The following is a 14704-nucleotide window of genomic DNA, read 5'->3' as shown; positions in this document are numbered from 1 at the left end:
TCTTTTCATTATGTATAAAGGATATAAGAAACAAACCGCTGCTAGCGTAAGTAACAGTTAATAGTCTTTGAGAAGTAGCGAACAGACAGTGATCCCAAGATGCTCCGAATGGCCAACTTTTGAAATGAATCTTTAAATCCAATGGCTCACAGCCACATAAGTTGTTTTTCTCTCACTGTCATTATTTTTAGAAAACATTTTTATTTGTATGATTATGATTAGTAGTAATAACAACCCAACGTTATAATCATTTAAAAGAAATCTCAACTATACTAAAAACTAAGTAATGATAATATATAGAATGACCAAATATGCATAAATCTATTTTACAATTGGCTATCTAGGAACAGTTTGCGCTAGTATGAACAAATAATATATTTATAAAAGTATAATTATCTTTTCCATGGCTAATATAAGTTCAATAGCATCAACCTTCTATTATCTACATATATATGAATATTCATGAGTCCGACCCACATGTCTTTTATTTGCATCGCTTTTGAAGATTCTTGATTAGTGATACCCGTTAGGTTAGAGAGATCCTACAACATTAATAGAGAACAAGACAACACAAAATATCAAGGTGTTGTTAATTCTACAAGAAACAAGTAAACAAAAGCTAAAAGAAAATGTGGGGAAAAAAGGAAATTAGGCGAACCACTTGACACTGCTAAGATCCATATAATGGGAAATTAGTGGGTCTACTATCTTTCTTTGGACCACAACTTGGTTGATTTTTTAGTGCCAAAATTTAAATAATCGGAATGATCAAATAATGAAAGGAACAAATATGATTGCCGCTACATATATATTTATATTTTCTCGAATATTGAATTGTTGTGATTCTTGTGAATGTACCACTCCAACCGCAACAAACGATCATTCATCATTCACATTTTTCTTCGTTAATTTTTAAATTTTATGAGAAAATGTTATTTACTTTTACTAATAACTTAAACAAATTCCCTAAAACATTGTTCTTGGATATTTTCTAGTCGTATGTTCTTTCTTTAATCTTTTATTCTGTAAAATATCAAATTTATAGAAATGAAGACTTAATTCCATATTAGTTTTTAGTCTTCAGTCATAAGATAAGCAAAGTGAGTAATCGCGTATGCAAATCAAGTGAATATAACTGAACAACCGGAACAAAAAATCATACAATTTAAATTCAATTAAAGAAAAGAGAACTAAATTTAAAAGATTTAAAGACAGCGATCGCAAAAAAAATCACTAGATGTTTAAATAGACTAGGTAGTGGATCTAATGAATAATGAGCCTACACTCCATTATAAATCAAATTTTTTCTTTGATTTAATTTGCCTACTTGCCTTGGTAATATTTATAATTTTATATGAAATACAGAAGGTCATATGCAATTATGTTATAATTTGTATATGCAAAAGACTATATATACTAGTTAAGAATTCTACACATGGGGTTAGTGACGGGACCTTGTTATTTTTAACCCGATGATTTAGGGTTAAATAACGAATTATTATCCCCAATTGAGAGCCTATGCTGGTCCCCTACCCATGATTCCTTTTTTTCTTCTTATTAACGAATAATAATGTTTATATTTATCCTTGTATTGGGGCGACATATGAAGATTCTCACTGCATCAGGCCCATAAGTAGATTAACAGTTAAATAAACAAAAGATTCGAAAGCAAATATAACATTTTAAAATATACAGTGGATTTTACTCGAAAGAAAAGTCTTTTGACTTCAAGTCGTCGATAAATCTTAACGACTTTTTTCATTTCTCACATATTGTTTCAACGTTCTGAAGTTTTTGAGATCTTGTATGTTATCTAGGGTTTTACAATACTGTTCGGCAGTTTTTGCAATCATACCGATGAATAACTTTTGGTTGAGAAAAAATGTATATGGGACCATCAAGATATTTAGTGACTCTGTCTATCTATGATCTTGTGACAAATTATCTGATTGTGATGAATCTATTGATGGTGTTCTTATTAGTGATCTCATTTACATCATATACAAATATGATGAGAAAAAGTTTGTTAGAATCGCTTGTGCTCTGATACCATTTTACCAAACGAACAAAATAAATTTCATCTCTATACTATTAAAAGAGAAGTACAAATGTACTTGGGTCGGGTTTTTTAAAAAAAATAACCCGGAATTTAGCTAATTGGATCTTCCTAAATTAAAATCTAACATCGTTTGGGTATAATTACAAAATAGTAAATTGATTTCCGAAAAATTGGCGACCAAGTTAAATATGATCTTCTGGATTATCCTCGAGATCAAATTTTATTCATTAATTCATTAATTTGTCAAACCTTCCTCAAATACGTCTAAAAATTCCTCAAATCTCGCCCACAATATATTACATACTTTATTTTGTATTCGAATCATAGAAATAATTATTACGATAATTACTGCTATTGCTAAAAACATATATTATGATGAGATTTAAATGCAAAACGTATCTTCAAAATCTTATTTAGCTTTTATACTTCTAAATATCCAGCAAATCTCGCCCACCATATATCAAAATCTTACTGCTATTGCTAAGAACATATATTATTATGAGATTTAAATTCCTTTTTAAAGATTTTTCAAACAAAACACAATCGGAAATCACGGTAACAATTATAAATTCCCATAACAAATTTCGAAAACCCTACTATTCTTAATCTATGCGTAACCAATATAAATATAGGATCAAATCATCTCTCAATCACAACTCAAACACATTTTATGAATACCTATCAAACACATTTGTTGGAGTTCATGCAATACATCAATTTAAAGGCAGAATATTCGTGTATAATTTTCCAGGTTGACCACAAGCAAACACTATTACGATATAGTTCTACATGACGAACGTTCCATCCCAATAACAACTATTGCACAACTCATTGCTTCCACTAAGGTTAGTTCTAATATGACCATTTCAATACCATACTACATTATTTTGTATTTTGTATATAATCAGTACTTATTTTGTTTTTAAGGTTGGCCAAGTGAATCTTCAGTGTCAGATTTATGGCATAGATAAAGATTGGGGATGGTCATATTTATGCTGCTTGACATGTAATAAAAATATAAAACAAGTTGGTACCACTGGTAGTTCCACAAATAAGTCCAGTTCTGGTCTTGAACAAATCTTTTGGTGTGGCTACTGCAATTCTAATGTCACTAATGTCATGGCAAGGTGGTTCTTTAATTAGTATTGAGATATATGTTTTCCCAACATAGTTAGTCTAATGCGACAATTATTTAACAGGTATAAACTTCATCTCAACGTTAATGACAACTCTGGCGAAACCAAATTGATTTGCTTCGATAATCCTGCGTTTTTCATTGTCAACCTGCCGGCATCAGCTTTACTACCTGCTCCTTTTAACGAGGTACTCATTATACATTCTTTTTATTAAGCATTATACTTTTAGTCCTATAAGTTTAAACGAATTATGTTTTGTTTTTACAGAGTACTGCCTACACAACAATTCCTGATCGTATCCAAAAATTGATTGGTCAAACATTCATATTCTCTGTTTCTGTTGAACAAGAAAATATATTTGAAGGATTGGATACTTTCAAAGTCAATCGTGTGATAGCAGACGATTTATCAATCACCAAAACTCTCCATGGGAAGAAGATCTTTGCGCCTAAATGAAGATTTATTTCCATTACTCTGTTGTTTTCCATTTATTAGCTCTTTCAAAAACTTTAAATCAGTCTTTTCTTTTTATTTTTCTTTAATCATCATTAATAACCGCGATTATCTATTATAATAAATAATCGACTTTATTCGTTAGATTTATTTTCACTGATGATGGGTCTGTAGGATAGTTAGATTTCATTGCAGAAGAAAATTCGAGATATCGTCTTCTTCGTTTCAGAATTTTTTTTTTTTCCGGTTGTTTGTACACGTATTTGACTCTTTCAACAAACACATTTCATATTGCAACCTTATTATTTGATAATATCTAAGCCCAGTTCTAGACATGTCAATCGGGCTAGCCCGGCCCGGCCCGGTCCGAAGCCCGTAAAACCCGCATATGTTTGAGTCCGGCCCGTAAAAATTCCGAGCCTAGATTTTGAAGCCCGGCCCGGCCCTAACAGGGCTACAGGGCTTTTACGGGTTTTTTTGGGCTTTTCTTTCGAGAAAAATAAACCCTTCTAATTTATAATATCTCTTGAAAAAAAAAATCTATGTATAAAATGAGTCAAACGAAACTTAAATAACCCACTAAAGTCAATCTAGTTTTAAAAAAAGTTTAAAATCAAATAAATAATCCAAATAAATTGTTTAAACCCACATTAAATAAAATATAAAATCATAACACTTATAGTAAGACACAATTAGAAAACTAGGTTTAGAGTTTTTAACTCTATTAAAAATATATTTAAACAAATCTCTTAATTAAACAATAATATTTATAAAAGGAAGTTTTTTTTTTTTTTTTGTGCAAAGCTATAAAAAGTAAAAAGGAAGTTAAAATCTCTTTTTAAGGGCTTTTCGGGCCGGCCCGAGCCCGGCCGGGCTAAGCCTTAAAAACCCTTTAGCCCAACGGGCTTAGCCCGAAAGGCTAGATTTTTTTCTGGACATATATTTTTAAGTCCGAGCCCGCTGTTTTCAGGGTTGGGTTGGGCCAGCCCGCGGACTTTGGCCCTAATTGACATGTCTACCCAGTTCCATTAATATCCAATCAAACGATGGGTTCATATTGGGCCCTATTATAACAAATATCTAACACAAATAACCATGTCTTATATATTATGTAATTTACATTCGTCTACACTACATTCACATTCCAATAACGACAATACACAACAAACAATGTTAAAAAATCAAATCACAAACAAACGTAACAAAAAATCTTCCCCCGCGGTGGTACCGCGGGCTCTAACCTAGTTCTCATTAATTAAGGAGAACTATACATGGAGCGGTTTATATAAAGATTCATACTTGGGTTAAACCGAAATCCTTAACCGAAAATAGAAATGAAACTACTGAACTGGTTTATAGTCATACCAATGTATAATAACCAAATGAACCTAGACACTATACAGGACATATACCTCAATAATGACTATCGACCAAGTCTTTAAATATTCAGAAATAAAATTATCTAGAGAATTTAAGTTATATCAGTACGGTTTTTCAATAGAATATAAGAATTTGGTTTTATGCCAAGTTTTATTCAGTTGGCGTTGATTAATAAAATTTATAAATTTGTTTTCACTATATCCTTTTCAGCTTCATACTTTTCGATGAATCCACGATGATTTGAGCAGAACACCTGAATCCTGATGCTATATTGTGTTTCAGCTGCCCAACAAAAAAAAAAATAAGGTGTGTTTCAGCTCCCCCTAACAAACCAAATAAAAAACAAAAACATCAAAACTATGAGGAACAGAGGAATACTTTGTAAAAGCCTCTTTAAGAATAAGAAAAGCCCATTATAACCCTCTGACACAATATTGGACTCTAGAAACGGCCCAGTAATTAAAGTGATATTTTTTCAGAAATTAAAACCCATCAACCTGGATTCTACAGCCTTCTGATGGATTACTGCAAATGGGCTAAAGAAATGGGAGACTCTGGACTAAGCATGCTCAAATATGATTCAAACATTTTAGAAAAGCTTACTATAGTTACAAATAACGACCAAGTCACGGCAACATTTTTACCAAAAAAAAAAGTCACGGCAACAGCAACACATAAACTCGTCTATTTGAGTATTTGTAATTTTGTATTACTATTATACATTTATACTGTTAGATTAGATAAGGGTAGATAGGAAAGTGTGTAGTGTATGTGTGTAGGCGTGCACCTGGGAACAGGTGATTGTTCCTCGAATTCAAAGCCGCATTTGTCTTTATTTCATTATTTGTTAGTTTATAAAAAGATTCTAATTTATACTATGGTTTTAGCCTTTAGGAGACAGATAAGATAACTCTATTTTAGTAAATCCTTAGGGTTTTTAGTAAGTTCGAAGTAGGTTTTCACGTGCAACAAACAAATGTTTTAAACGCGACAAAAGGAATGACCGTCACTCAAACATGATATAAAAGTAGTTTATAGGATTGTAATAATAATAATATTGTAAAGCCGGTCTTTAAATCTTGAGGGGCCTTGCCGTAATAAAAAATAAAGCCCATTAATTAATGTACTATATTTTTAGTGGTTGAATTCGATGAAAAACATTACCCTTTTTTTTCAATTACGCAAACGTCTTTAATCTAAATATCCTATTTAATAATGAAATCGTGTAGATTTTTGTTTTACACCTTTTGCTGACCTATTTGGTATTAGAGGAAAGTTTCAGCCGTATTTTAGAACTTTGATAAAATTCGATGGAGTAATGTAATGACAAATCATGTGTCAACCTCCAATACCTAATTAAATATGGCGAAGATAAATAATGACATAAATTAATTTTCAAATTTTACTTATAAAGTATGGTTTTCATACTCAATAACTCATAGGATCGTTTTATATGTCAAATTTATCGATTTCCGATTTTGACACGTGTTAAATAAAATTTTTTTTTAAAAAAAAAATATAAGGATACTATACACATATGTCAAATTTATCAACGTGTAAAACTAAAAAAATATTTATAAGGAAATTATACATATATATCTTATATAAAACAATTCTAAAAATCTAAAGAAGATAAATATAAGAAAACTATATTTTTCTTATGAAATAAAATAGATATTTAATAACAAAACTATAAGGAAACTATACGTATATATCTTATAAAAAATTAAAAAAATAAAGAAGATAATTAGAAGGAATCTATATGTATGTTATTAAATAAAATTAGAAATTAAACAATTATTTACTAATTCTAATTGAAAACTACTAATTCTAAAAGAAAAAGATTACTTTTTCCTTAAAATTAAAAAAGATTTATGAAATTATACAACCTTATTGTATAATATGATAATTAAAAGAAATTTTATAATCAATTATTAATCCTATAAGAAAAAGGATTTCAAATACTCACCTCTATAGATAAAAAATAAATAGATAGATAGACAAATTAAGAATATATGGCGATGAAGGCAAATTAAGAATTATGAACGGCGATAGCCATAAAATAGAGTTGTTGTCGAAGAAACTCGACCCGATGTCGGAAGAGGTAAAGAAGGTGCAGAATTAAAAGTAGTTGGGGAAAGAGGAGAAGATGCGGTAACGGTAGTGTTGGTGTTGATGACAGTGGTTTAAGCTTGGTGGTGGTGGTGGTAGCGGTAAATATTGATGAAGATGGTTGGTAGGAAATAGCGAGATTTAGTATTGATGGTGATGGTGATTGTGATAGTTGTGAGATTCAGTTGTGGTGGTGGTCTGGTGGGCCGGATTAGTGAGACTCGGTGGTGATGCTTGACGAATGAAAGAAATAGTGATATAGAAAAAAATGGTGGTGAAGAAATCCAACGTGTGGGAGAGAAAGAAAAAGAAAGAAGAGATCGAGCAAAAATAAGAGAAATCTATAATGAGAGAAAAATAGAGATTTGAGACTTCTCGCCGGCGAGAATAAAGAAAAAATAAACAACGAATAACTCATGAGTAATATGGGCTTAAAATTGACAAAAATCATATAGCAAAAAAGCATTGTTTAGTTAATATTATTTTCTTAATTCTTTTTTAGTCTTAGATTATTTAGTACATATTCCCTAATTTCTTATGAATTTGTATTTTTGTTTTGAGAATTTCTCATATTATCAAGTTAAATTACATGACGTGATATAGACTGTCTCATATTGTTATAATTTTGTTTTCATCTTGCCCACATTGAAATTAGAAAGTGTTATACACTTCCGATGAATGTAGATAATTTATAAAAATTCAATAATACACATATGAATATTTATTAAATATCATATTGTAACATATAATAAACAAAACTACAAATAGTATTTTATATTGCACATTATGCATAATTAATCTATATTTTAAAAATAATTAAAATACTACATTTTTTAAAACTAAAACATATTTTTATATAATTTTAGTTAAGCTTATCAAAAATGACAATTTCGACTGGTAATCCGTGCAACGCACAAATCCATATCTAGTACTCCCTATGTTCCTAAAAGTTTGATGTTCTAGTGTTTTAGGTTTGTTACACAAAGATTGATTTTCTAGATTTTTTTTTATTTTTGATTAATTGATATTAATAAATCATAGATTTCAAGTCGTAATGATTAATTGGATTACTATTGGTTCATAGCTTATTAAAAATGTTTAATAAATATAAATAATTAAACAATGATTGTTTCTTAAAATATGTAAAATCTCTAAAAAATCAATGTTTTAGAAACAGAGGAAGTATATTACTCCCTCCGTTTCGTTTTAGTTATTTTTTAAGGTTTTTTCACACAAATTAAGAATAACATTAAATTTTCTGTTTTACCCTTTATTCATATATTTTATAAAATAATTTATTGGCCGAAACATTAAAACAGTAGGGATAAAACTGGAATTTTCACCAAACATTTGCATCGAAATCCTAAAACGACAACTATTATGAAACAAAATTTTAACTATAAAACGACAAGTAAAACGAAACGGAGGGAGTATATAGTATTGTAAAAAAAAGTGAAAAAAAATATGTATTTTTTTTGTTTGGTCGTCATATCGTATCTAATCTTCCCGTACGAAGGAAATAATTAAAATCTTCCTTTTTCTCAAAGTACACAATTTTTCTATATAACCTTCTCAATTTTCAGGCAAAAAGAAAAAAAGAATTAAAAAATCAAATGTAACAAAAGAGAAAAAAGAAAAATACGATTATTTTTTGAAAAGAAACAGAATCAATAGTAAAATAAATTAAATGCCGGGAAAAAAATTGAAAAAGACAAAAGACAAAAAGCTCTCAAAGCTCTGTCTGGGCGACGGCCGACCCAACACCGTCTAGTGGCAGGCAGAGACACTAATATCTGCAACTATGGCCTTTCGAAATGACGTTTATACCCTTCTTCATTTTTACGTCATCCTTTTGCATTTTATTTTTAAATTTTTTACTAAATAACGAAAAAATCTCAAATAACTACGAAATCTTTTCCGTGACGAGATTAACTTCTTTATGACAAAACCTCGACCCTTTCAAATCTTTTATGTACTCATCCGTCCAAAAATAAAGGCTTGAGACTAAACTATAGGTATATGCATGGTAATTTTATCAAATTTTGAAGTAGTAGATTTCACGTATATTTTTCAATAAATGGTGAAAACCATTGATTGAGAGCAGAGAATGAGCATAGAATTAGAAGCTTCTGAAAAATGTTTGTGTGTTGAGTGGCAATAAGAAAGCGAAGTGACACGGCGTCGTCTTCTTCTCTCTTGTCTCATTCTTCTTTTTATTTCTCAGCCATTTCTTTTGCTTTTATTTTTATTATGAATATATGACCAATGTGATTGAAGGCTTAAATATGTAAGAGTTTTAGCCATAATAGTATTATTAATTGGAAACATTGAAAATTTGATGAATGCAACGGCGGCTATATAGCCGTCTCATGCAGAATAAAATGATGGTTTATTTACGTGAGGGTGAGGCGTGCCATAAATTTAGGGTCGCTATCTTTAACTATTTTCCTCATTCTAATTATTACGCCTTCATATATTTATTACTATCAATTTTGATATTTTTGTTGGTTTGTTTACTATCTAGTATCTACTCTTATACAGTCATTTCACTTTCTAACAAATTCATTAGGTAACTAAAATAAAAAAAATTAATCATCCCACATATATTAAATCATGCCAATATTTTAGCAAATAATTTTTGTTTTTCATGTGATCGAAAGTACAATTCAAACCAAGTTAGCTATTATTCATTTGATTTATCATTATACAAGATCGTCATAACAATGAAAGCATCAGCATCTAAGTGGTATGTAATGATTCTGAGAAGAATCGGAAAAAGGATGCACAATTGACAACACTAAACGAATCTTCTAAGATTCTACAAACGCAGTGAAGAGGAATCTTGACCAATTCGAATAACGTACGCATGCACCAAGTCCCCTATCTTTTTTTTTTTTTTTTTTTTTTTAATTTTATTTTTAAGTCCCCTATCTTTTAAGTGCTCCATAAACCTTTCTACATTTAATCGAGTGTTCTGTTGAATCCAAACCAGACTCGTGTGTGTTGTTATATAGTCACATGCTATTAAAGACCCTCTCACCTCACCCGAGGTTTAGTCAAGTTTCTAATACTCCAAAATTAATATTCATAACTACATTTGAAAATTGTCCAAACCCCTCCGGAGTAATTAAGTCCATTTCTCCAACATTTTGCGGAAATTTACTTTTCTATTTGAGTTCCTGATATTTCACATTTGGGAAATGAAACACAAGTCTGCCAAGTGAACTTAACTTGTGAATTAGCTCAAACACTTTTATTTTTGTGAGATTTAAACCTATTCACTTTAGCATGCACTGATGCACAAAAAACATTACTTGTTGAAAGTAGATTTTTAATTCACTAAAGGTAGCCAACGCTTTTACAAATTCCTAAAACCTATTAAAAGAAGAAACACGAATGTTCATAAAAACTAAGAAAAAGGTAAAACTTGCCAAGCTCCTAAGTCTTCTTCTTCTTCCTTTCTTCAAGAGCTTCAATTGTCTTCGAAGATTTCTCTGTTTTGATTTAATTTGTGGGTTTTCAACAAAAAGGGCATCGTTCTTTTCACATTTCATAATCCCCCAAAAGATTAAAAAAACGTCACTGTGTTTTGGTAACTATCTCACTCATCACAGCCCCAAGAGAATGTAGTAAAGAAGAGTGATGGGCAACGCGATCAACATACCAAATATCACCCTGTAACAAAAAAACAGAACTCATGTTAACAAAAATAAAAAACCGTAATCATAATTCAAGATTCATTACTGTAAACAAAACTAAACAACTTAGTATATAACAAAACCAACAACAGCAACCAAACTTATATCCTACAAACCAAATTTATTGTTATGCCAAAAAACTATTTAATAGATTAATAAAACTTACGCAGTGAAAAAAAAAAAAAAAAAAAACTTACGCAGTGCTAAGAATGTCAGGATGCACATTATACTCTTTGGCGAACACAAACGGTACTATTCCTTGCGGCAAAGCTGCCTGTTTGTTATCAATAAAAGAAATTATATAACCGACAATTAATACTACATTAGACACAAAAGAAGTGTTACATATTTGATCATGCAAATAAAAATACCTGGATGATGGCGACACGGAGGAGGACGCCACGGAGGCCAACAGCATAAGAAGCAACGAGCATGACGGCAGGTCCGGCGAGAAATCTCATAGCCGCCGCAAATGCTGCTCTTCTGTTTCCACAAGCTATTATTCTTGGGTTTAACGCCATGAACAACCCTTTAAACACACATTAAAAAAAAAACCACAAATTTAAATAAAATAATTTAATATTGTTTTGCCTTTTGGTTAATTTAAATTTCTACTCTTTTTAAGCAGATTAGCTGCAAAAGAGTAACATAAATATAATCATCACAGGCACTGATCCACCACCATAACATCATCATCATCATTATCCTATATTCATTTTCCATAAAGTTATGATTAAAAACGAATTTTATATTCAGTTGATGTAATTCTACTGAAACATTAATAAGGTAACAAATAAAGATTTTTCATCGATAAGAGAGACATTAGCCATATAAAAAAAATTACTTTAAGAGAAAAAAAAATTACTACTATTCAAGAGATAGACATGTTATGATGATAAGCAGAGAACTGTGGAGCATGCTTTCTGCAGTGAAGCCAGTTTTGTTTGCTTTTTTGATACAAACATGTTTCGAAAAAACTTCAAAAAAAGTAAAAGGAAACAGAGAGAATCATGCATCCATCTACATGATTTGGTTTTTTTTTAATACTAACATTTTTAATTTAAAGAATGAAGGTCAGAATAAAGAGAACAATTGACTGTTTTGTGGTATTGATTATGTAATAAATGAAAAGAGGTAAAAAAGAAAAGAAAAGGAACTGACCAAGACTGAACATAGCCATGCCTAGACCTGCATCTGAGAGTATGGAGATAGACTTTGCTATAAGAGCTGGCATTTCAATGTTCCACCTGCACAGACCACATCAATTTAATTCCAAACAGATCTTTCTCAAATCTTTTGCTTAAATCTATCAGAAAAAAGTTTCAAACATAGACGCATTCAAGACTGACCCTTTTCTTATCAAGAAAGTGATTCAAATAGACTAATAAAAACAAAATAAAAGTTTGAAAAAACAGTACTTGAAGGAAATGAGGGACCAGGTGATGCCGAATAAACTGGAGTAAGAGTTGGGATTTCGGATTAGTTTCCTCCAAACCATAATGAGAATGAGTCTTGTCATCACACTTGTTGGTGGCATCACCTTTGCCTGCGGCGTTTTGTTACTTATGTTGTTGCCACCGTCCGTTGCCAAAACCTTGCTATCATCGTCTTTATTACCGAAACTAAACTCTTCCCTTTCAACGTACTGGTTCTCTGATATACGACAACAACACATTTCAATAACCCATTAACCAGACCCCAAATATTGATTAACCAAATCATAAATATCGATTATGGGGTTGTTTCTGTAAAGAAAATAAATTAGGGTGCAAAAACAAAACAAGAAAGTTATTGAAGGACCATACCGTTACTATTCCCCTGAGGTACAGAGATCTTAACGTCCTTTTGATGATCGTTCGTAGCGGTGGCGTAATCGGCGTGGTGGTTTCCTCCTCCACCGCCGAACACATCTGAGACCGGGGATGCACTTGAGCTCCACACAAACATATGAAGATCTCTTCCGTTTCCGTCTTGTCTCTTCCCACCAACAACCGGAGCGTTCCCTTTCGCCGCCCTATCTCCACCGCCGCCGGTGTTAGGCGAAAACATCCCTGGATTCGGCGCCGGATAATGCGCTCCTCCACCACCACCGCTACCTCCAGATTGATAATGAAACCTCCCGGCTCCAGCAGCAGTTCCAGCAGCCGTCGGTTTAGCAGCACCACCGTCTTCTTCATAATTAGAAGGTCTCGGAGTAGGACCTTTAGAACCAAACACAGCTTCTCCAGGACCAAAGTTAGAGTTCCGACCACCACCGGAAGCCATCATAGAGTAAAAATCAGTATGATTAAAGCTAGAGCCACGAGGCGTTGGGTTTCTTGAACTCTGAAGCGAATAAATCTCAGCGTTGGTTAGATTCGAAGGTCTTGGAGTCGCAGATAAGCCTTGAGACCTTCTCGAGTAAATATCAGACCTCGAAGCATTAGAACGACGAACAGTAACATGAAGCTTCCCATCTTCTTTAATCTCAGCTTCAGTCTCCAAAGGTTGTCTTCCATCTAAAGACATAATGTCGGAATCAACATGAATCGAAACAATAGATCCAGCTGTGTCCGGAAACTGCTCGGAGATCAAAAGCTTCGCGCCACGGTACTCAAAGAGAAAGAGCATGAGTGTATACCAAATGATACATTGAAGAACAACGATTTGAACCATGAGGTCGCCGGAGAAATCACCGTACATGCCCTTGAGTAGAGGAATCCCCATGACTAGAGTGTTGGGTAGAGTCGATAGAGAGAAGAGAGTTATGGTCCAATCTAACGAGCCATTGCGGCTGAGTTTGCACCAGAGGAAGAGTAGAGAGAGGACAATGATTTTCTGGATAGAATCTGCGGCGAGGAAACGGAGGTTCATGGCGTAAGGGTTGTTAGCGGCGATGAAGTGGAAAGAGAGGAGAGGAACGGCGAAGAGAGCGACGAAACGGTTTATGCCGGAGCATTGGTCTGGTGTGAAGATTTTCCACCATTTGACGGAGCCGTAAGCGAGGATCATGGCTACGTATAACGGAACCATCGCCGTCATGACGTGGTAGAAATCCGCCGCCGTTATCATCTTTTGTTCGCCGGAGAAGAGAGAGAGAGATGAGAGAAGAGGTTTTGTCTTTAGTTTGGGGGAGAGAAGTGGTGAAGAGGGAAAAAAGAGTAAAGTGAGTGTTGAGAAGAGACCACATTTTTATATTCTTTTGGGTTTTTTTTTTCCGTTGAGAAAAATACCCATTTTTTATTCTTTTAAAACTAGTTTCGTGTAGGAGTAAAAAACATTAAATGTATTTGAAAAGCTCAAGTGTAAATAAATAAGTGGGTATTTGTTTTTTGTTGACATTCCAACATAATAATGTGTGTGATGTAATTTGATTGAAATACGACCAAAAAAAAAATTTGTGAAAGTTAAAAAAAAAAAAAACGAAAAAAATATGGTAGTTGATGGGTGCGTGGTGGAGCTTTGGGGATAGTGAAAGAGGCGGCCTTGTGCGCTTTTCGGAGTCCAAAGCAGAGCCTCTGTTTTTGCTTTCTATTTTTATTTTTTTGTCTTTTGTAATTATGAATTTATTTATTCGGTTGATCAATTTAGTTTCGTTATAAATTATTGCAATTATATTATCGATTAGTATGATGCGAATTTTGTTTTTGTTATTGACTTTCAATGAATAAATCACAACAGAAAATAAATAGACAGTGAAGTGATATAAGGCTCGATTTGATGTTTATATGAGCTAAAGAAAATTGGTTTTAAGGATTAAGTCTTCTCCGAGAAGGTGTTGAAAGTCTTTGGAAAATAGTTGCTATCGAACAAACTAGATCCTAACTAAGCAAAGACTTTGGTGGTGGAGATGAAAGAAACAGATGTGATATCACTGACATAAGATC

The 14704-nt window shown here is 32.3% G+C and overlaps 1 protein-coding gene across 1 annotated transcript; it reads right to left on the bottom strand.

The window, feature by feature from the left end:
• Positions 1–10434: 10434 nt before the first annotated feature.
• LOC9323554 (auxin efflux carrier component 1) lies at positions 10435–14026 on the bottom strand. The gene is made up of 6 exons (XM_002887444.2): positions 12644–14026; positions 12257–12491; positions 12000–12085; positions 11210–11367; positions 11036–11112; positions 10435–10815 (listed from the first exon to the last, which is right to left on the bottom strand). Exons 1-6 carry the CDS (start codon positions 13887–13889, stop codon positions 10749–10751), a joined length of 1869 nt encoding a protein of 622 aa, XP_002887490.1. The 5' UTR covers positions 13890–14026; the 3' UTR covers positions 10435–10748.
• Between the last annotated feature and the right edge of the window lie 678 nt (positions 14027–14704).

This window comes from Arabidopsis lyrata (genome assembly GCF_000004255.2).
Source record: "Arabidopsis lyrata subsp. lyrata unplaced genomic scaffold ARALYscaffold_2, whole genome shotgun sequence".
Taxonomy (NCBI): Eukaryota; Viridiplantae; Streptophyta; class Magnoliopsida; order Brassicales; family Brassicaceae; genus Arabidopsis; species Arabidopsis lyrata.
The sequence above is the reverse complement of the archived record's forward strand: the minus strand, read 5'-3'. Positions and strand labels throughout refer to the sequence as shown.